Genomic DNA, 23,446 nt, shown 5'->3' with positions numbered 1-23,446 from the left:
GCCTAACGCGCCTCGGAACTACCAGTCCCGGCGTGCACCGCGGCGGCGCGGGCGCAGGAGAGCCGGCGCGGCGGGCAGCCGTTGGCTGGAGTGGCGGCTGCGCGGGTCGCGGTGCTGTGAGGTCCGCTGGCGCTGGCAAATCGGGCCCAGGATGTAGAGCTGGCGGTGCCTGACGGCGCGTCTGACGCGGAGTTGGGTGGGGTAGAGAGTAGGGGGCGGTAGTCGGGGGTGGTGGGAGAAGGAGGAGGCGGCGGCGAATCACTTATAAATGGCGCCGAAGCAGGACCCGAAGCCTAAATTCCAGGAGGGTGAGTCTGGGCCTTTGGGGAGAAGGCACCTAACGGCGCAGGAGAGGGAAGCGGGTTCGACGTGGTCGAGGTTTGGGGGCCGGGGGCGGCCGGGCGGCGCCCAGAGAAGGCGGCGGGCAGGGCTTTGTGTAGAAAGCGCATTGCGGCGGTACGTTCGGTGCGTCATTGGGAGAAAACGCCTTGTGAGGCGAAAGCGTTCTACTGGCGTGAGAGTGGGAGAGCGTGCTTGGTGCGTGGCAGAGCCTTAGCTGTTTGTTATTGTTCTGAGGAAGAGGGCGCGGAGAAAGTAGCCTATTGTGGGGCGGCGACGGGTGCGCCATGGCGGCGGTGAGGGGAAGTGATGTGGCGTGGGGGAGGAGGGAGCGGCGGCCGTTTCGGGCGCTCGCGCGGCGTCTCCGGCCGCGGGGGCAGCCTGCGGCGGGCGCTCCGGAGCTCCCTCGAGCCCCGAGGCGGTGGCGTTCGGCGGAGCCGCCGGGCGGCGGCCGGCGAGTGGGCTCCGTGCCCCGGGGCGGGAGAACTGCGTTGTAAAATGGCCGCCGCAAGACGGCCGGCCCATGATGGCCGCCGGCGGCGGCTCCCGGCCGCGGCGGCAGCTGGAGGGCGGGTGCAGCGCCCCCTTCCCCCGCCAGCGCGCGGAAGCCAGTTGCTCCGCGCCGACCTCGGGGAGGTGGCTAGGGACAGGAGAAAAGAGCACGAGCGTCTTTGTCTGCTTTGTGTCGCCCGAAGGCATCCTTTTGCTCTCCAAAAAGCCCAGTGCCAAGATCCGATGGGAATGTCAGTGCGCTCGTGCTGTGTGATTGCTCGTAAAAAAATAAATAAAAGCTCCCTCAGTGCTGTATTGTGATGTTTCCATTTAGAAGTCCAGTTCCCTTGATGTCGTCTTTTAAATACAGTTGTTGGCTAATTGCAATAACGTTTAACAGTGACTTGAAAGTTGTTTTTTAATTGACTTTTGATCGACAAGTCTTGGCTAACAGTAGACCCGGACTTCCAATGGAAGACACGTGTTTAATTCTCACGATTAACGCGTTTATTAACGTGTGTTCAAGAGGAGGCTTAACAGTAAACCAAAATGGCAGTAAAACTGTAGGAAAGCGGGAACGCTTTAAAATGACCTTTTTATTGCTATCAATATATGTGCTGGTTACCGTAGATGGCCAGATATCTGCAAAGAAAATTTTGTTGTGAGGATTTTCAAACTTTAATGTGCGTTAGAATTACTTATGGAGTGATATAATCAAACCCCAAGTATATTGTAACTTTGTGGACTATTTAAGAGGTTTTCAAGGGTATTTTTGATAATTTCAGACTTTTAATACTTGCCTTCTCCCACCTTGAGAAGCTGTAACTACCTCCTGTGGATTTTTTTTTTTTTTACCAGGGATTCTTAATCTGGAGTTTGTGAATATAATTCAGAAGATCTGTTAACTTGGATGGGAAAAAGTTATTTTTCTTTATTGTCTAACTGAAATTCAGTATTTCAGTTATGAATGTAGCTCCCTCTCCCCCAACCCCGCAGTAGTAGTAGCAGTATGTTTTCATATCCCAGCAGTATAGTTGTGGGAGATAACATTCCGATGTCATTTATGCTCCTCATTACCTCAAAATTACGGTAGTTACTGGATCTGCAGATGGAGCTCATGGAATATCATAGAAAGTATTTAAAACGTTTAATAACTATTTCAATATAGTTGGTTTCCTTTGTAATACTGTGTTTTGTGTGTTTACAAAAACATTCCAGGAAAAGGCCTTGTAGGTTTCACCAAACTGTCAAGGGTCCATGGCACAAAAAGTTAATCCCTACTGTAGGTTATCAAAGGAAAATCACTTGAGATTCAGAACAGTCAAGGATGGCTTTCTGGAGGAAAAGCTTTAGTTCTAAACTAACGGGATGATAGAGTGAGGGGGGATAACAGCAAACTAGAATCCATGTGCTGCTCTAGTGGTGAATTAAGAGTAGGGACCAAAGTACCCTTGGTACCCTTTTAAAGGTACCCTTAGAAAGTAATTCTTCAGAGTACCTTTTGAAAGCTACCCTTATTCTGCCCTTATCATCACTTTACCATACACAATTGAGCTTGTGTGATGGTGGAAATATGAATCATCAGAAGTACTATTTTTTCATGATTTTTTTAAACTCTAAGGTTTTTCTCATTTAACAATGGTACAACATAGTCTAAATAAGCAGTTTTTAAGCGTAGTGACTGTTTTGCACTGAACTTGCTCTTCCACTTCAAATTCTGTTAAAGCACAGGGTAAAGAAACCTGTTGGGGGTCTAGCCCATTGTCAGAGGGAAGGTTTTTTCCGCCCTGTCAGGAATTGAGATTGACTGATGCTGGCTTTTGAGTGATGTTCCTAGTAAGCACAAACCAGTGGGAAGATGAGGACTTGGAATCTCATCAGCCTTGAAGTTGAGAGCATTGGGCAGAATTACCTTTGTAGTTTGTTACTAGAAAGGAATGAGAGGGGAGAAAGGTTTGAAAAAACATTTACGGTGGTTTCCTCTTTCCCCAATTAACCTATCTTTCTCTCCAGTTCCACTTCCATAAATAGGCATTTGTTATCCTGGGTCACCCGCCTCAGGTAGCTGTGTGATTTTTCAACAGTATTAGTGTCCGGGAGCTAGAGTAGAGATCAAGATTGCAGTTAGCTTCGTGCACTTGTCTTTGATAGCAGCAGCCAAAGGGAGTGGGGAGTAGGGGTGTTTTCAGGGTGCTTTTAAAGTGTACCTGGAGAGTGAAATTAGGAGACAGATATCTGATCTTTGGTGCTGCTCTTTATTAATGCCATAGCTTATCTATATCCCCACAGTTTCATTCTTGCCCGCAGTGTTCAATCATGGTTCCAGCCCAGCTCTTTCCTGAGCTCCAGGCATGTGTAGTCAACTACTTATAAGATGGCTCGGTTTCCCATGTGCTGTAGCCACATATTCCGAAATTGATCTGAAACCCCTTCCCTCCATTTTCTGTTCTGGTTAGTGCTCTCACCAGCCTGGAAGTCATCTAAACTCTTTCTGCTTTTGCTTAGTTGTCCTTAACTTCTCACTGCTTTTCATTCATACTTATTTCACTTCTTATCCTGAGCATTGGGGGAAGTCTTTGACCAGACTCCCTGTTTCCAATCTTTACTTGAAGTTCTGCACAGGTCCAACAATCTGTGGCAGTGGTTCTTCAGAGTGGACCACTGCACAAGAATTATGTAGAGAACTTTGATAATATTAAAAGTTACACTGGGGCTGCTTGGGGAGATTCTAATATAGGTCTCTGGTGAGGCTTGAAAATCTAGTTTTAAAAACTGCTGCAAGAGAGTCTTGGTCAGATTTGAGAATACTTCTGTACAGGATAAAGTGCAGACTTTATGACATGTAAGGCATTCCGTAATCTTCGTAACTTTCATTTCTACTTTTATATGTTTATCCTATGTTCAAGTGATAGTGAACTGTTCATATTTAAATAGTAATCTGTTAGTGTCACCTTATCATGTTTCTATGCTTTTGTACCCATTGTTTCCCTCTGCTTGGATTCCCTGTGACCTTCCCAAGTAGCTCATCGGTCCTCCTTTTTATCGCTTATGAAGATAGTTAAAATATGAAATCCAATAAATTGTGCAAATCTACTTGCTTACATATCAATATCCCCCATTAATGTGACAGTGCTTATTAGCACAAGCAGGCACACAAAAGACACTGGGTAAATATGTTGGAAATGAGTATGCAGATTTGCTGTGGGATAACAGTATTTCAGGTTGAAGATTTATAAGTTGTGGTCAGTTTTCAAAACTATGTTTTAAAAGCAGTAATTTTGGTTTTTTTTAAACATTGGCACCTGAGCTAACAACTGTGGCCAATCTTTTTTTTTTTCTTTTTCCCTGCTTTATCTTCCCAAATCCCCCCGGTACATAGTTGTATAGCCTAGTTGCAGGTCCTTCTAGTTATGGCTCATGGGAACGCTGCCTCAACATGGCCTGATGAGCAGTGCCATGTCCGCGCCCAGGATCCAAACCCTGGGCCGCCGCAGCGGAGCGCGCGAACTTAACCGCTCGGCCACGGGGCTGGCCCCTAATTATTTTTTGTTGTTTACATCGGATACTAAGGTATTTTTGTTGTAGGGTACTGTTGAAGTTTGATCTGAAGTGTTGATCCATACATAGCCGTACCCAGTTGGCTGATTTTTCGAGGAATACCATAGTAAAAGTGTGATGGCTTTCTCAGATGTGAATCTTCTTGTATATGGAGAGAAATTACAATTAACCTAGTATTTTTTTTACTTTTGCAGGTGAGCGAGTGCTGTGCTTTCATGGGCCTCTTCTTTATGAAGCAAAGGTATGAAACCCATCTTCCTTTGAGATGTTAGCTGAAATTACTGGTTAGATCTGACTTTTTCGTATCAAATTTCAATGATTGATAGCTTTAGTAAGAGAGTTGCCTTTTTCATAGATTAGTAGTTCGTAGAGCTCCTCATCTTCTTTCTGGGTGTCTTACTGTTTGCTTAGTTGGTCAAAGCATTGCTACCTTGCCATTCATCTCACTGACTTGCTAAAGCCCTGGGAGTTAGAAGGAGTATTTGAAGGGAAAGATAGAAGATTGGTTGTGGGAGCAAATAGCATCGTATAACTGTGAGAATGTGAGAAAATAACTGCCAAAATCAATTTTATATGCCAATATGGGATGCTGAGTAAACAGTGAGCTAATTATATTATAGGTGAAAGCTAACATTAAAAATGAGTACATTTAACTTTTGTTTGTCTGGCAAAGTTTGAATCCTGGGGGATTCCCTTTCCTCTGTATCAGTGTTATACAGACTGATTATAAAAACTGATTATACACTTAGCTGAAGATAAATGGGATGATGCATTCCAAAGTCAGAAATGTTTTTGGTATTTTGTTTCTGGTAACTTTTTTAAGCACAAATATTTAAGATGAGACTACTTTTAACAGTTGTAATTTTTAAGAAAATCAACATGGTATACAGAATGGTATAAAATTTAGTTAAAAGCAATTTTTACGTACATTCTCATTGAATAGTTTCTGTCTGTGAAAATAGTCATAACAATTGTAAAGTGTCAGACAGTGTGATAAAATAACCATTTTCAATACTTTTTACTTGTTTTGAATACATAGATGTGTTTTTTTAAAGTTGTCAAACGGCTGAATTTGGATTCATGGAGGTAGTCAGGAATTTTATGTACTTTTATCTTTTTTTTTTTTTTTTTTTGTGAGGAAGATTAGCCCTGAGCTAACTGCTGCCAATCCTCCTCTTTTCACTGAGGAAGACTGGCCCTGAGCTAACATCTGTGCCCATCTGCCTTTACTTTATATGTGGGACGCCTGCCACAGCATGGCTTGCAAAGCGGTGCCATGTGCGCACCTGGGATCTGAACTGGCGAACCCTGGGCCGCCGAAGCTGAACATGTGCACCTAACTGCTGCACCACTGGGCCGGCCCCATATGTACATATATCTTAATGTTAGAATGCTAATACAGTTTGTGAGTAAATACGAGTCCTGTCGATCATTTTGTTCTGTCAACTTCTGGCAAACTACTAAACTGGCAGGTTTTTCTCTGGCAGCAAAAACACTCCAGTGAATGATTTTTAAATGGTTATTGGAATAGCTTAAACTATCGTGATTCTTTGATGAATACTTTAAACTCCAAAACCAGATAGTCATCACTTGTCATAGTTAAATTCATTCTAATTTGTTTGGCTGCTTTTAAGAAGAACATGAAGTGTTTAATTTGTTACTTAGGTAGTTGCTGATCTTCTGCAGCAAAACAGCTTATTGTCTTTCTTAAGATAATGAAGTTTTTTAGTGATGTGTAAATATTTTTCTTCAGCTGAATTTGTTTTTGAAATAAATACAGCTTCTGGCTAGTTAGACTTTGAGAAATCAGAAACATAGCTTTTACTAGCTGTTCTTGGATATCTAGCCAGTTGATTTAAGGTGTAGGATGACCTTTTATGCTTATGGTTCTTTGGCTTTGTTGGACTGACTCCAACAAATTGTGAATATTTGACAGTTTTATAAGTCTTAATACTCAACTACGCTAAAAGCTTAAATAATGTTCTTTTATAGAGTCACATTTTGTTGTTTTCATTTTGAACACCAAAGAGTTTAATTGTAGAGAGTGGCTTTCAAAGATCAGGTACTTTAAAATCATCCAGGTGATCTCTCTTGGTCTCTCTCTCTCTCTTTTTTTTTTTTTTTTTGATATTTCTAAGTGAATTTTTTCTTTTTTATTTCAGTGTGTAAAGGTTGCCATAAAGGACAAGCAAGTGAAATATTTTATACATTACAGTGGTTGGAATAAAAAGTGAGTATTAGATCTTTAAAAGCAGTGTTTTACTTATAGTTAACAAGGTATCTTGTGTCATAGACTGGTACAGGCATATGCTTCTTAATTCTTGTACAGTTTTAGTATAATACATATTAAAGCAGGGGTGAACCATTTGTAGTATGGTGAAAATATATTAGAAATTAGGGCATGTAGCCATTTTATTTTAAATTCTTTGGAGTATTTCTTGTGTTCTAGTATAATGTCTAATAATCATTAGTCAACCAGCTACTTTTTTTTTATTTTGGACAGCTTGAGTTTTTTCCCTTAGCACAAACTCGGTAATTATGTGCCTTATTTCAAGCAGTTATACTCAAAGCCAGTTGGATTTTTCTACCTAGAGAAGGGAAAACGATAAAGATTGCCTGATTTGAAAGAAATGACCAATTTATGTTCTGAACTTTGGAAACATAATTAAATGTTGACAGAAGGTTGTTTCATGTGGTTCACTTTTTAGCATTTGGTTTAACAGATAGAGAAATGTAATTGTACAAACTAGTTTTCCATGTTGAAGAGTTAGACTTTTTTTTTTTTTTTAAAGCAATGGTGTATTGATCAGCTGTTACTGGGAGTGGACAGTGGTTGTAGATTGAACATAGTCTAGAATATCCAGCTGGTGGAGCTCTTTTTACAGTGATGAGTCTTTTTCCTGGGGGCCCACAAATACCACATCTAATAATTTACCCATTTTTGGTGTTTCTAAGTGGGTAGGCTATAATTTTTTACTGTGAGAAGTTTTAAATTAATTTTGTTAATGATGTTTTGTCTTTCAAAGATAGCACTGCCAGAAAGTACAGTTCTTTAGGAGTTGTTTTCTAGCAGCTTTAAGGCTTTGTGTCACCTGAGCCATGCTCTGATACCTGGTTCTCCGTGTGAGCACTGCCATCTGACTTGATGAGTACTCTATTGCTATGGAAGGAGGTTTTCTCGGACATTTACTGACCCTGTGACTTTGATCTTATTTCCTACAGTCCCCTACCCAGGTCACCAACCCGGTTAGTTTTATTTGTTAGAAGATCTTTTTCACAAAACGCTTTTGGCTAAGAAATGTCAGACCCTTAACTTTTCTTCCAAGTGTAGTTGTAGAAAGGTGACAATCTAAAATGTGTAAAAGCACATTCTAACAACTTGTGATTTTTCTTTTTTTCCATTACTAAAAATGGTAGGTAGCTAATACCAGTAACTCAAAAGTTACCCCAAGAGCTTTTAAATACTGAGAAATTGGGAAAATAATGGAGAAAACTATCTTTTGTTCTTATAGAAGTAAACTTTCTATGATTTTAAATGTGATTTCAGTATTAATGTTAAATTGATTCTAATATCCAGGAAAGTTTATCTTATGGATCCTACCATATGTTATACCTTTTTCTTCCCTGTTTAAAAAAATGAAATATGAAACTATTTTAGTCTTTTATTAGACTGACATTTTACATATTGATATTTTATCAATATCAGGTGAAGTTGAGAGTATTATGATATAATGAAAATCTCAATTCTTGACAAGAAATAGAATATCTTACTTATCTGTATTATATATGGGAAAATTAAAGTTTATCCAGGAAATCAAAAACAAATAACAAATTTATGGGATAGACATGTGCCCTCTCCATGTACACTTGTAAATAATTATTTTAGGATTTCATCTTAATAGCTGTGGACACAGCTTTTGTGCTTAACTCTTGAATATATAATATTTTGTATAAAATTACGTGTGTAGTCATGGACTGCACATAGAATGGTGGGCCCATAATATTAATACTCTGTAGTCTAGGTGTGCAGTAGGTTATATCGTCCACATTTGTGTAAGTACATTCTATAACCTGTTGATGTGTTTCAAAGAATGTATCCTTGTTGTTAAGTGACATGACTGTAAATGTGTATAGCTTAAAGACTGGGTTTTTTAAGTGGCATTTGTAGCTTATAAGAAATTGTGAAAATACCAAATGCTTGTATTTTCTGATTTTACTACTTTGAAATAAATTAACACTTTTTTCCCTTGTTACAGTCCAGTAACAAGTAAATGATAGGCAGCATAGATTGTGTTTTATATTTTGTTTTCAGCTAATTTTATATTATTAATTATTCCTTGGAAAAAGAATTTAAAAATGGCATTAAAATTGGAGCTTTTCATTAATGTCTTTGTAGATGTATTGAGGAGTATTAACGAACAGTGTATTTTTTGTAGTTCACTGGATACGTAGGTAAATGTATGTAATGTTGGAAAGTTTGATTTTTAGTAAGTAGAGAAGCCTTTAAACCCATTTCGAAATGGGGAGGGTTACTCAAGTGCACGACAACTATGTTATGTCTTTATTTAGTGCCTTCTAAGTAGTGCTGTGGATCATTGTGACTTTGGGGATTAGTGAAAATCTACCTTTAGAAAATTCTGAGATTCTTTTTAGTGTAGTGTGCTGCCAAAGCGAGCACCTGAGACTCTTTTATGCTTGACCTATATGTAAAAATTTCTGCGTGTTTGGCCTTCAGTTTCTACCTTAGTAGTGATGTTCTTCAGAGCAAAAGATGTTATTTCATTTTCCTGTAGTTCAGCAAGGGTTTTCAGCTCCTGACATATAAAGGAAACTGTAGAATTGACTTAGTTATTAAGATCAAGGTGCTTGTTTAGATGCATTTTATGTCAGGGGAAAGGGATTTGCAAGATTCTAAAATGGAACTTTGTGGTAAATAAAAGTTTGCTAGCTCCCTTTAATTTAGACAGCATTGGAATGGATGTAAGTAGATACATAAATAAAAATTAAGATCCTCATTTTGAAAATGGTTTTCAGGATACCTTACTCTCAGAAAATCATACAGCAAAAACCCAATCTCCAAATTGGAATTTTCTTTTTTTTGCTGAGGTGGAATCGCCCTGAGCTAACATCTATGCCAGTCTTCCTCTCTTTTGTATATGGGTTGCTGCCACAGCATGGCCGCTGATGAGTGGCGTATGTCTGAGCCCAGGAACTGAACCCAAACTGTGGAAGCAGAACGTACTGAACTTAACCACTAGGCCCTGAGGCCGGCTGCTGGAATTTTCTATTTATTTATTTATTTTTTAATTTTCTTTTTCATTTTTATTTTTCCTTTTTCTCCCCAAAGCCACCCAGTACATAGTTGTATATTTTTTACTTGTGGGTCCTTCTAGTTGTCGCATGTAGGATGCCCCCTCAGCATGGCCTGATGAGTGGTGCCATGTCTGCAGCCAGGATTCGAATTGGCGAAACCCTCGGCCGCCGAAGTAGAGCACGCAAACTTAACCACTCAGCTGGGGGGCCGGCCCCTGGAATTTTCTTAAACTTCAGTAAATATGATACACTTTTCAAAAGCACAGTAGATAATATTTCTAAATTTTCAAATTTTCCTTATTGGAATTTGTTGACACAAACATTTAAATATTCCATTTGTAAATAAATCTTAATAAAGTTTAAGCTAAATTCTGCACCTAGTTACTGAGATTACTTTGTACTATGCTGTCTGTATCAGAAGTGCTGTGAGGCCCAGGCGCTCTGAAAAAACTTTGAAGACACGTGAGGATATTGTAGCCCTTTTTCCTGTTCCTGAAGGAGCTCCCTCAGTACACCACCCCCTCCTGACCTCTAGGTAAATGCATGTTTTAAAGTTTTCTCTAGGAAATCATGTGGAGGATTGCTTATTTATATATTTATTCTCCTTTTGACTATGTTATATAAGAGGTCAGAGATGGGAAATCATTAAATAAGACTTTGCTTTGAGGATACATCTAATTGTGTCACTAAAGGAGCTCCATCAGCAGGAGAAAAGAGTCATTTTGCACGAAAAGTTAAGCATTGCCTAAGAAATCTCTCCCTGCCCTTTGGGAAAAAACCACATCACAAATCTTGCTTTGAAGGAGCTTTTTCTAAGTGTCAGAATGTGTTAGCAACTGAATATTTTAAGAGAGTGATTGGTTCTACTTGTTGATGTTTAGAAAGTTATCTTTCTGGTTGTGCCTTGGAAGTTAGTGTTTTCATTTGTGAGTGAGTGAAGGTTGAAGATGATATACTCTGCTAAACCGTTGTAATACTTTTACAGTCTTAGCTGAGTTGATCTAGATGGTATTTGAGTATTGTAGATGTAATGTGTTTCTGAAATACTTTGAGTGTTTATTTTTTATGTGTGAGACTGAAGTGTTTTACATCTATTACTTATTTCTCATAATAATCCTTTGAGATAGGTACTCTTATCCCCATTTATAGCACAGAGTTCTGTAACTTTGCTGTTCTACACAGCTAACTAGCCAGTTAGTTTAGTTCTCTAAGAAGTCAGCTTATGGACTACTGTGCTTCATTTTTTGGAAATTAAAGTTGTTTAAAGTATCTTTATTCTGTAAAGATAATTCCTTAGGAACTTAGGTTCCTCATTGCTGTGTTCTTAGGCCATTTAAAAAAACTATTTGAATAATCTGCTTTTGGACTCTGGCAGTTTAGATTTAGAATGCTGCTTTTGAGAATATGAAGTTTACTTCCTTTACAGAACAGAGATTTTCATTTTAGTTGAGAATGGATTTGTAGTGCTTGTTCATCCGATAACTTCAGAGAAATCCAGAGTCTTGCCTTTTGGATCTCTAAAAAATAATTGGAAGACAGTCTGAATGGTAATGAAAATATTTTTCAGTGATATTTTAACTTTTCTCTTTTTCAGTTGGGATGAATGGGTTCCAGAAAGCCGAGTACTCAAATACGTGGACACCAATCTGCAGAAACAGCGAGAACTTCAAAAAGCCAATCAGTAAGTTTGTTTTGCAACATGAATATTGAGGAGAAATGTTTTTAAATTAATTTTTGGAAATGGAATGAACAATAGGAATCATGTTGGCTGCCTTCCCATAAAACAATTCCTGGTACCTGTCAGCTGCTGTTTTATGGCTTTGACTTCAATTAATCAGAGAATCTTTTCCTAGGAAAGGAAAGTAACATACGTGCCATTTCTTGAGGTTGTCCTTAGAGGTAGGTAGGAAACGAGAGCAGGATGTTGTTGCAAATTTCTGTAGTTGCAAACTTGTTATCTTCTGGGCTCTGTAGAAGGTACACTTGATGGGAAACAAAGCAGAGAGAAGGGGCATCCCTATTAAACTACTGTTCATCTCCGAAAGCATGTTGAGAAAAGGAGCCCAGAAAGACTATGTGGTCTGTAGGGTAATTGGTTTCTTTTAATTTCAAAGCTGAAATGTGTGTCAAGAAAATGGAAATGAAATGGGATCAAATAAAAACATTGGGATTAGTGAACCCCAAAACAAATGGAATTTTTGATTATATGAGAGAAGGTCTATTATGGTCACTTTTTACTACATTTACTTTAATTTTAGTAGATATAAAAGAGCAAATTCTTGGGGATTTTTACTCTTGCTTTGTTGAATTGAGTTTTGTAAATATATTATCTCTTTGTCCAACTTGTTAGGAACTTTGTATCACAATATGTCTAGGCTTGGGGCCTCAATTTGAGTATAAAATTAAAAATGGAATTAAGCTGCACAATTTATTTTTCCACGTCAGTACTCATTTTATGATAACTCTATTGAAATTATTTTTCAAGGGAGCAATATGCAGAGGGGAAGATGAGAGGGGCTGCTCCAGGAAAGAAGACATCTGGGCTGCAGCAGAAAAACGTTGAAGTGTAAGAAGCTCTATCTTTGTTTTAATTCTGCATACTGCTTTTTAAGTGAAATTCAAAGTTCATACCCATTATCATGTGTTAGGGTTTATTGACAAGGGAAACTGGAACATTGTTGTAACTTGAAAATTCCAATGAGAATCCCATTCTGAGGTGTGTTGGGTTGTTGATAATACATATTAATGCCTTTATTTTCCTTAGCAGATTTGCTTACCCCCTTTTTTTTATTATGATAAAACATACATAACATAAAAGTTAGCACTTAACTCATTTTTTTTAATGTATATATATTTTTTCCTCCCCAAAGCCCCAATACCTTAGTTTTAATGTTCTAGCTGTAAGTCCATCCAGTTGTTCTGTGTGAGCCACTGCCACACCATGGCTACTGACAGACGAGTGGTGTGGTTCTGTGTCTGGGAACTGAACCTGGGCCACTGAAGCGAACCATGCCAAACTTTAGCCACTAGGCTATCAGGGGTGGCCCTTAAGTTACTTTGAAGTGTATAGTTCAGTGGCATTAAAATAGATTCACAACCCTTATCTTCAAGTTGTGTGTGTAAATCTATATATATGCATGTAGTATGTTTTCTTTTTCAAACATAGTATTGAATTATCACTAGGACACGAGTTTTGAGATATTTTTGGGGTAGATTTGCTTTTCCAGAAGTGCTAAAAATACATTTAATTCCTCTCAAAACACATGGTAAGAATACGTGAGATATTAAGGTTTCAAATTACCGCTCCCTTCCCCCCAAAAAAGAAAACCATTCTTTGTTAATGCTTAAGATTAGGAATATCTTGGTAATAAGCCTATTTGTGGAAGTCACGTGCACACACGTTGGCGTATATCTAAAGTTTATGTACCTGAAAGCCAATGTAGTAATGGTAACTTTACTTAGTAAATGAAAACAACATAAAGCATTAAAAGATTATTTTATTTCTTGACACTTGAATATTTTCGTTTAAGAACAGATAATTTTAATGAATAGTCATGGGCTTTTTGTCAAAAGATTAAAAGTAACATGCTCTAAAATGTTTATTTAAGAGAAGTTTGTATATTTTTCCTTGAAATTACATTCTGTTGCTTTTAGAGTTACTGGTCTGACTTTACCTAAAAATTAGGTGTTAGTGAAGGTAGTTATGCATTTTGAAATGTTTGAAGTTTTACCTTTTTGGTGAGAAGATAATTGGCAAGATTAAGTGTTACTATTTGAGGATGGCTCATAGCTTTTGTTAATAAGTAGTAGCATATCCATGATCTGGTTCTTTGGCTCTATAGTAGTATTCATTAGGATTTAATAGCAGTTAAGTCTTAAAAGGCAGTGACTTTCTTATTATATGGAAAAATACAATGGATTGTTCTCAATAAAGTCATATTTTGGTTTATTGCTAATTCTTTATCACTGTGCAGAAAGTCAGTGTAGAAACCTAATCTAGGTAGTTGTAGGCCTAAAAATTATTTGTATTTGAATGTAAAGTGTTGCACAATTTTGACTGCAAAAATAATGGTTGAGTAAGTATATAATAAAGTAAAGCTTTAAAATTCAAATTTGCCGTCCTTGGACAGTGGGGGCCTCTTCAAATGAGTTGGCTTCCTGAGTCCTTTGAGGGATGGATCTTGGACCTTCCTTGTCAGTAGGTAGGATAAGATGTTCCAGGCTCACCTTGCACGTTTTCTGCCCTGAGACATGGAACCTAATACTTCCCCAGGAGCTTTCCTTTTAGTGGGAAAAGTGTTTTATTTATTTATTTATAATGTGAGGAAGATTGGCCTTGAGCTAGCATCTGTTGCCAGTCTTCCTCCTTTTGTTTGACAAAGATCGTTGCTGACCTAACATCTGTGCTAATCTTCCTCTATTTTAAATGGGTAGCCACTACAGCGTGGCTTGACAAGTGGTGCTGGTGCACACCCAGGATCTGAACCTGTGAACCCCCTGCAGCCCAAGTGGAGCATGCACACTTAACCACTGCAAAAGTGACATTTCGATAAGATTATAATCTGAGTGCTTAGAAGGTGTCATGTAATCTTGAGTGTTGCTTTTCTGTGGTAGTATAGGCAGTCTATTTTAAAATAAAAATATTGAGTAATTTAACCTGGTCATTTTTTTTCATTCTTTGATTTTGATGAAATTTTTATTGTTCTGTTTTCTTTTTTCTTTTGAGGAAGATTAGCCCTGAGCTAACTACTGCCAGTCCTCCTCTTTTTGCTGAGGAAGCCTGGCCCTGAGCTAACATCCATGCCCATCTTCCTCTGCTTTATATGTGGGACGCCTGCCACACCATGGTGTGCCAAGTGGTGCCATGTCCACACCCAGGATCTGAACTGGCAAACCCCAGGCTGCCAAGAAGTGGAACGTGCGAACTTAACCGCGGCGCCACTGGGCCAGACCCTGGAGTGATTTTTTTTTTTAAGAATGACTTATGCGGCCAGCCTGGTGGTGCAGTGGTTAAGTGTGCACATTCTGCCTCGGCAGGCCCGGGGTCCACTGGTTCAGATCCTGGGTGCAGACATGGCACTGCTTGACAAGCCATGCTGTGGTAGGCGTCCCACATATAAAAGTAGAGACAGAGACAGATGGGCATGGATGTTAGCTCAGGGCCAGTCTTCCTTGGCAAAAAGAGGGGGATTGGCGGCAGATGTTAGCTCAGGGCTAATCTTCCTCAAAAAAAGAATGACTTAGGACTTTAGTTACTCTTCAAATTGACTCTAACAGCTTGTATTTTGACTATATAATATTTAGTCATAGGGCTTGGAAATAGGACTAAAAACAACGCCAGCAGTTTTGGAAATAGGAGTATAAACAATGCCATCAGTTTATTGTATGAAATCCTGTTGCATGGTTTGAAAAACTAACTTGAATGTTTAACACAAGCAAGAAGGTTGAAGTGAGAATGTCCAAGAGTCTTTACTACTGGGATTCATTGAAGTATAGTTTATAGATCTTTACTTTAGTGTTGGGATCAGTTGTCACTATTTTTTAAATTTTATGGTAAGGAGTGAGTGTAAGGGCTCTGTGTTTCTCTTGGTTCCCACGTGTTCTTGACATGTACAAGTAAAAGTTCATGGTTTAATCTGACCCACAAATTCTATCCAACAAATACTTGTGTTACAGATGTTAACCTTAGAGAAGCAGGAAAAAACCTGCACTTTCATGTGGCCATATTTTTGTGTTTATAAGCAAATATAAGTTAATTTGAGTTGTAAAATGAAACCCAAGCTCTAAAAATGAGTACAGTTAATTAATAATGTTTATAAATATTATTTAAAACTATAGAAAAGTAAATACTCAGGTGTTTCGGTGTGGTCTCACCAGATGTAATCCGTAATCAGTGGGCTTTGCAAACTGTTTTCCTTGTATTCCAGAAATAATTATGTATAAAGTCAATGTTAGTAATTTCCTATTTGGCAGTATATAAAGAGACATGAATTAAGTTGCTATTAGATATGATAACCAAGAGGAAGGAGACATTAGCTTTGTTTTACACATGAGAGAATAGAGTATTCAGTATTGAAAAGGAGGGAATGTAGTTTAGAGAAGAAATAGAGTGAGAGTTCAGACCAGGGAGAGTGGAGTAATGGATTGGTCTTTTTTTTCTTCTCCCCAAAGCTCCCCAGTACATAGTTGTAGGTCTTTCTGGTTATGTGTGTGGGGTGCAGCAGTGCGATGTCCGCACCCAGGATCCGAACCGTCGTAACGCTGGGCTGCCAAAGTGGGATGTCTGAACTTAACCACTTTGCCACAGGGCCAGCCTCTGGATTGATCTTAAAGCATACAAATCTAAAATAAACTTAGGTTGGTACTAAAGTAGTTGAGAAAAATATTTTGACCTTTGAAACTTTTTTTTGGTGGTATGAATGTAATATTCTTATAAACTATTTATTTGTAACATATGCTATAAACTTATAAGTTAATATAACCCGGGAAGGAAGCTTTCTGATGTGTCTTGGTTTATTTTTCTGTTACATGGAGAGAGATGTGAGTTTAGCCAACTATGAATAAAAATCCTGTGTCCTAGCAGGAAACTATGTTCACTCGCTGATCTTATGCAAGGCAGTATTTCTCTCAACTTAACCCTGTAAACAGAGGCAGTTTTACTAGCAATAATTACTTAACTTTCTTTCTCCTTTTGTCACCTCTTTCAGGAAAACAAAAAAGAACAAGCAGAAAAGTAAGAATATTAACTTTGTTAAAATTATTTTACCTTTATGAAATATTTACATTTTGAATTCACTGGTAGATTTTAAAAGTTATAAAATTTTAGAGTTAGCTTCTCATGTTTGTTGATGGTGTCAGATACGAGTCACAGCAATGTTACAGAGTTAGGTACCTTGTAGTAGAGACCTAACTCTGATACTCTTTACCATGGAGAAACCTGTAAGCATGTATTACCTTCATGTTCTTTAGTCTTAATGACTAATCCTGAGAAGATAAAAATTTTTAATAAATGTAAGATGATAATATTAAATGTTGCCTTATACTAAATGTGTGGTAGGGCTGTTGATAAAAGTTATATTTTTGGTGGGAATATGATTCTTTAATGTAGATTCAAGTAACACCTATATAATGGAAAAATGAAGAGAGGGTGTGTCTTGAGACTATTTTCCTTAAAGGAGTTTCTCATTTGCTAAGCTAAAAGTCCTCCCTTCTGACCCCTGAATTTTTATAGCACCTGGAAATGGAGATGGTGGCAGTACCAGTGAGACACCTCAGCCTCCTCGCAAGAAAAGGGCTCGAGTAGATCCTACTGTTGAAAATGTGAGATTTTCCTTAAGTTTATGAATAGCATCTTAGAATTTTTAGTCTTGTCAATGTTACAACACAATGAAATAGTCATAGAACTTTGGATCTCAAAAGCATTGCTAACATGGTTAACTACTGAAATGAAAATATTCCCCTTTTTTGGATAAAGGATATATTTGTATAAATCTTTATTTCACTTGTAGCTCTAGATATGTCCATATGTCCCTGCTAGATTTCCGCCTCACAACTCATCGGTAGATGTATGTTTATAAGCTCTTTGTTCATGTACATGACTAAATACTTTTTTGGTGTTAGACTGTATATTTATTAGGTCACATTAAATGATTTAATATGTCCCAAGATGATTTAATAAACCAGTTAAAAAAAAATACCATAAAAGCCTATCAGTTCCACATGTGTGTGTGGGTGTAATAGTTATAGAATTCTTATATAAGTGATAAAATGTCTTCTAATTTATTATATTTATACTTTTCAAAGTTGTGAATTTGAAAATTTATTAGGGTTTTAATTTTTAACTGATACAGTTTATATTTCTGAAGCTGAGGTTTTAAAGCAGTGCTATACTTATGAATAGTGGTATGTTCTGAAAAATTAGGCGCCTTTGGGCACTTCTTGAAGACTTGATTAGAAGTCAATGTATTTAATTTTATGTATTAAAGATGTAACTTTTAAGATAGTTGTGTTTGGGATAGTCATTTGATACCAGCAATCAATATGAAAATACTAAAAGTGCATCAAGTAAGTGTTCATTTATAGAAGAAAAGGAAATTGGCTAAAGAATTTTTGCCTTCATGTGAAAAGGCACTAAATAGACCAGTTATCTATCAAGATAAGATTCTTTGTCCCAGCAGCTAGCTGTCTGTTGTTTTCATTTTCAGTTTTTGAAATGACAATTCTGCAACCCATTGGGGTACTTTAAAGAACTAATTTATACCCAGTGCCTCTAATACTTGAGAAAAGCCCTGTGGGTTTTTGTTGGGGGGTGGGGGTGGGTAAGAAAGATTGGCCCTAAGCTAACATCTGTTGCCAATCCTCCCCTTTTTGCTTGAGGAAGCTTAGCCCCAAGCTAAAATCTGTGCCAGTCTTCCTGTATTTTGTATGTGGGTCGCCGCCACAGAGTGCCTTGATAAGTGTGTAGGTCTGCGCCTGGGATCTGAACTTGTGAACCCGAGTTACCAAAGCAGTGTGTGCCGAATTTAACCACTACGCCACTGGGTGGCCCCAACCCCTGTCTTTTAAAGTTGCTATTCAGCAAGAAAAGACAGATTTTTAATCCCTTCTTGTTTCTATATAGGAGGAAACATTCATGAACAGAGTTGAAGTTAAAGTCAAGATTCCTGAAGAACTAAAACCATGGCTTGTTGATGACTGGGACTTAATTACCCGGCAAAAACAGGTAACTTGAAAGCTACGCAGATTGTCGTCTATATGATAAGATTTTGCTAGTGTGGAAAAAAGTTTCTTTTTAAGGGAAAAGTTGTATAGACTTAAATATTGAAGGTATGACATTATTTTAATTCAGAGACTAAATTTGATCATCAGAAAGAATGGCTTGGAGAGGGATAAACAAAGAGGTATGTAAAAGTATGAGTTTATAACGATAAAAAAGGTGGAGACAACTCATTTGTGGAGGTTGCTGGAGCAGCAAATCATTTTGAAAATTACTAGACAGAGAAGCATGTGTTTCCTAACTTACTGTAACTGAAAATGAGACGTCCTCACATATGTCGCTGCTAATGGAATGTAATAGGAAACATGCAGTAGCACCTGCAAGGTATTCATGGTTTCCAAAAGTACCTGAATCTAATCGAGCTCATAGGTCTAATTAGTAGTGTACAGAAAATAGGGATATTATGAGGTACATGTAACATCACAAGGGTACGGTCATCAAAATCCAGAATGAGGAACTCTAGGACAAATGAACCAATTTCTTATAACAAATGAAGGGAAGAGTAGGGACTGCTGGAGGATTATGAGACTTGAGAGACACCAGTCATATGCAATAAGTGGACTTTGATTCTTAATGGGGCTTTGAGCTAAACTGCTAGGGCTCGGACCTTTGCTCTGCCACTTACTATATATGAGTTTAGACAAATTGCCTGGCCTTTTTGTGCTTTAGTTTCCACGTTTAGTGGAATAATGGTTTCCTGCCTTGTAGTATTGATGAGAAGGTGAAAAGAGAATTCATGTAAATGCTTTAGGCAGGGTCTAGCACATAATATGCGCACAGTAAATGAAGACTTCATGATACTACGGAGGAGGTACATTTATGTCTGGTACATTCTATATGTAGTAATGTAGTGTATGTGTGTCCAATAGATTACCATTCTTTAGAGTTGTGCTGTCTAGTATGGCAGCTGCTAGCCACATTTGTCTATTTAATTGAAAGTAAGTAAAACTAAATTTTTAGTTCCTCAACCACATTGGCTGTGTTTCAAGCGCTGAACAGTGCCTTTTCCTGTTTTGTAATACCATTAGGTGATCTTTTATTGCATTAAAGCGTTTCCAGTGTAGTTTTTCTTTAAAAAAGAAAATACTGACATTCAAATGTTTTTGTTTCCATAGCTTTTTTATCTTCCTGCCAAGAAGAATGTGGATTCCATTCTAGAGGATTATGCAAATTATAAGAAATCTCGAGGAAACACAGACAATAAGTAAGAATATATACATCTTTGAAGTATACCCAGGCATTTTCTTTAGAATATTTTTATTTCCAAATAAGTCAGCTGAAATGTGTACTTAATCTAAAACAATACCATCAGAAATTAGTAAAATAGAATTTCATTGGTTTGATACAGGAGGTCTGGCTGGCAAACTTTCTTAAAGGGCCAGATAGTAAAGATTTTAGGAAAAATTGAAACTATTATGTGTACGTACATATATAACCATTTAAAATACTATTTAAAAGCGTAAAAACCATTGTTAGCTTGAGGGCTGTAGTTTGCTTGCTGCTGATGTTTATTTTTGGAAATGATTTCTTGTGCTGTTGTTAAATCCCTTTTTTAAAACATCTGTTTAGTAAAGGTTCGTTGTCATTCGTTCAACCTTTAACTTAATCCCTTCCCTCATGTTGGTTGAATTAGCCCCCATCTCTCACTTCTTTTCAGTGACCTGCTTTGAAAGTAAAATATTTTTGTTCATTTATAGGGAGTATGCTGTTAATGAAGTTGTGGCAGGGATAAAGGAATACTTCAATGTAATGTTGGGCACTCAGCTACTCTACAAATTTGAGAGACCACAGTATGCCGAAATCCTTGCAGATCACCCTGATGCTCCCATGTCTCAGGTGTATGGAGCGCCACATCTACTGAGATTATTTGGTAATGCACCATTTGGAAAATAAAATTTTACTTGTTTTCCTTGGGCCTTTAATATTTTATCCTTCCTAATTGATATCAAAGTAACATAAAGTAACATTTGAAAACATTCCATTTTAATTTGAACTTATCTAAAATGTGAAATATCAGAATCTGTTTAAAAATCTAATCTATTTTTTAATTCATTAATATAATTTATTAAATGTCAAAATCTTGAAAAGAGATTCTAAAGTCATGTATTTTAAAAGAATCAGTGATGGTTGCATATACATACATGATTATGTTCTTATAGTGCTACTTTGGGTTAACTTTGACTAAGTTCTTTTCTTTAAATAGTACGAATTGGAGCAATGTTGGCCTATACACCTCTGGATGAGAAGAGCCTTGCTTTATTACTGAATTATCTTCATGATTTCCTCAAGTAAGTCTTAAGAGTGTGTTTGAATTGAAAACATGAATTTAGTACAGTATACTGAAAATTACTCTGATAGATTGACACTGTAGTTATTAAAACGTAACAAAACTAAACAGAACAACGTGGTATTGGTACAGGAGTAGATGCATTGTAGATGGAACAATATAAATGGAAATGTATGGGAATATCAGAAGTGGTAGAGTGGCATATTGGAGCAATATGGAGAAAAGATGTAGTACTTAGTAGATGGTGATGGGAACAACTGGCTAGTCTTTGGAAAGAAAGAAACTTAGACCCACACTTACTGTCATGCACCAAAATTCTGGATGAATCAAAAATTTCAGTGTAAAATTAAAACTATTAAGATAATGAAGGGAAAAAGGGTAATATTTTTACGATTTTCACAGTGAGAAAAGTCTTTCTAAAAATAACACTCAATACAGGAAATGATTGATCAGTTTGACTATGTAAAAAGTTAAGATTCTATGTGATAAAAATATTCTCTTAAAGATGAAGGGAATATATATTAACATGTATGATAAAGAGCTGGAATCTTTAATAAACAAAGAAGAGTTCTTATTCAGTAAGAAAAACATTAGTGAAAAGTAGGACATGGGAAATTCACAGAAATTCACAGTACAAAAGGCCACTAAAAATATGTTTAACATTAAGATAATTAAAATGTCTCTTTTCAGATGGGCCAAGATTATAAAGATTGAAGAAGTGGGGAAAAGGGCAATCTTGGTTTCTCTACAGCCTTTTGGAGGGCATTTTGGCAATGCATGTTAAAATTTCAAGCGTGTTTATATCCTGTAGAAAATACTTAAATGCACAAAGATTTCCAAGCATGTTTATTGCATTGGGTATTTTTTTAATAGTAGTGATGAATTGTAAACAACCAAGCAGCTATTAAAGGGATGGGGTAGGTCTAAATACACTGATCAGGAAAGATATCCAAGTTGTGTTAATTAAAAAAAAGGTTGACAATAGAGTATGATATGACTCCCTCATTTGTAGAGAAACAGTTTCAATTTTTGGAAGAATGTGGATCATACTTAACAGTGGATTATTTCTTGGATATAGTGTTGGGAAGGGAAGGTTGAAGTTTTCAGTTTTTACTTTCTACTTTATTTTTGTATTTGAATTTTCAAAAATGTGTATTTCATCGTAAAGATTTTAAAACTGCAACATGGGCCTGGAATCTAAACAGCCTTAATAGTCCTCACTCTACCAATGATAAACATCTTCTCTTTATCTCAGTTTATTTATGAAATAAAAGTGCTCTTCTGCTTGACATTTCAGATCCCTTTGCTTTTTATGGTGTTAATTTCAAGTTTAAATTTGAAATTTACTTGTCAATTTCTGAATCTATATTTAATATAACGAATTTCAAAGAGTTAAAGAAAACACCAATATGTTAGTCTTTTGATAATAACATCTATTTCTTAAAAGATAGTCCAAGCTCTCAAGTTGGTATTCTGAAGACAGCTGTTTGCTGTTTGGATATAAGAGGAGTAATTCTGGACTTCATTCTTTTGTGCATTGTTGTCTGGTATAGCCCTGTTTATTTGAGTTTGTAGTTACGTGGTTTTACTGTGAGGTGTAATTATTTTAGTATATTTTAAGAAAGTGTTTTGTATGGCTTTTGTATATAATTAAGTGAGAAGGGATTTGGGTCAAGATATGATTCTTCTTCGTCTTTATAATGATGAACATTTTATTTTTAGATACCTGGCAAAGAATTCTGCAACTTTGTTTAGTGCCAGCGATTATGAAGTGGCTCCCCCTGAGTACCACCGGAAAGCTGTGTGAGAGGCGCTGACACTCACTTATGTTTGGATCTCTGTAAACACATTTTTGTTCTTAGTCCTTCTCTTGTACAAATGATGTACTTTGAAAATGTCAGTGTATAACAGAATTGATGTTTGTTTGTTTTCTGTTTGATTTTAAACAGAGAAAATAAAAGGGGTTACAGCTCCTTTTTTCCTTTTTTTTTCATTTCAAAGTTACTACCAGTGTATTCATGATGGACAATGGAGAGACATACTGTAGAGTGTTTTATTGCCTAGTTGACAAAGCTGCTTTTGAATGCTGGTGGTTCTATTCCTTTGACACTACGCACTTTTATAATATGTGTTAATGCTATATGACAAAATGCTCTGATTCCTAGTGCCAAAGGTTCAATTCAGTGTATATAACTGAACACACTCACCCATTTGTGCTTTTTTTTTAAAATGGTGCTTAGTAAAGAGCCCATCCTTTGCAAGTCATCCATGTCGTTTCTTAGGCATTCTATCTTTGCTAAGATTGTTGAAGAATGGTGGCTTGTTTCATGGTTTTTGTATTTGTGTCTAATGCACGTTTTAACATGATAGACGCAATGCATTGTGTAGCTGCAGTTTTCTGGAAAAGTCAATCTTCTAGGAATTGTTTTTCAGATCTTCAATAAATTTTTTCTTTAAATTTCAAAGAGCGATGTGCTTGTGTGGGTGCATTAAAAAAACCTTTGTATACTGTGTATTCCTTCTTGTATTTGACAGTGATTTTTTTCAGCTGTTTCAGGTTGTTTAATTTTCTTGTTTGATCTTAGTGAAATGAGAAGCTTGGCTTCAGTACCTAACACTAATCCACAGCAGTTTTGGCAGTTTGCTCTCTTGAGTCCGGGCTAGGAATTAGAGGTTCACAT

The 23,446-nt window shown here is 37.2% G+C and overlaps 1 protein-coding gene across 2 annotated transcripts; it reads left to right on the top strand.

Moving 5' to 3' along the window:
- Nucleotides 1-23,230, top strand: MORF4L1 (mortality factor 4 like 1). Of its 2 annotated transcripts, XM_023635330.2 has the most exons (13): nucleotides 24-308; nucleotides 4,584-4,630; nucleotides 6,552-6,619; nucleotides 10,121-10,237; nucleotides 11,297-11,383; nucleotides 12,188-12,268; nucleotides 16,410-16,435; nucleotides 16,934-17,022; nucleotides 18,323-18,424; nucleotides 19,594-19,682; nucleotides 20,176-20,348; nucleotides 20,682-20,766; nucleotides 22,488-23,230. In XM_023635330.2, exons 1-13 carry the CDS (start codon nucleotides 269-271, stop codon nucleotides 22,570-22,572), a joined length of 1,089 nt encoding a protein of 362 aa, XP_023491098.1. In that variant the 5' UTR covers nucleotides 24-268; the 3' UTR covers nucleotides 22,573-23,230. The 2 variants fall into 2 exon arrangements, with proteins under 2 accessions (XP_023491099.1, XP_023491098.1); XM_023635331.2 differs by lacking the exon at nucleotides 10,121-10,237 and having other exon boundaries at nucleotides 1-308.
- The last annotated feature ends 216 nt before the right edge of the window (nucleotides 23,231-23,446 follow it).

This window comes from Equus caballus, chromosome 1, assembly GCF_041296265.1.
Source record: "Equus caballus isolate H_3958 breed thoroughbred chromosome 1, TB-T2T, whole genome shotgun sequence".
In the NCBI taxonomy this organism is placed as follows: domain Eukaryota; kingdom Metazoa; phylum Chordata; class Mammalia; order Perissodactyla; family Equidae; genus Equus; species Equus caballus.
This window is presented reverse-complemented; position numbering and strand designations above follow the sequence as displayed.

Excerpts from the sequence above, each read along its gene's own strand:
- MORF4L1 (XM_023635330.2), top strand. The coding sequence starts at position 269 with ATGGCGCCGAAGCAGGACCCGAAGCCTAAATTCCAGGAGG. Across the intron at positions 10,238-11,296 it reads CACCCCCTCCTGACCTCTAG|TTGGGATGAATGGGTTCCAG; the intron begins GTAAATGCATGT and ends TCTCTTTTTCAG. Across the intron at positions 16,436-16,933 it reads AAAAAAGAACAAGCAGAAAA|CACCTGGAAATGGAGATGGT; the intron begins GTAAGAATATTA and ends GAATTTTTATAG.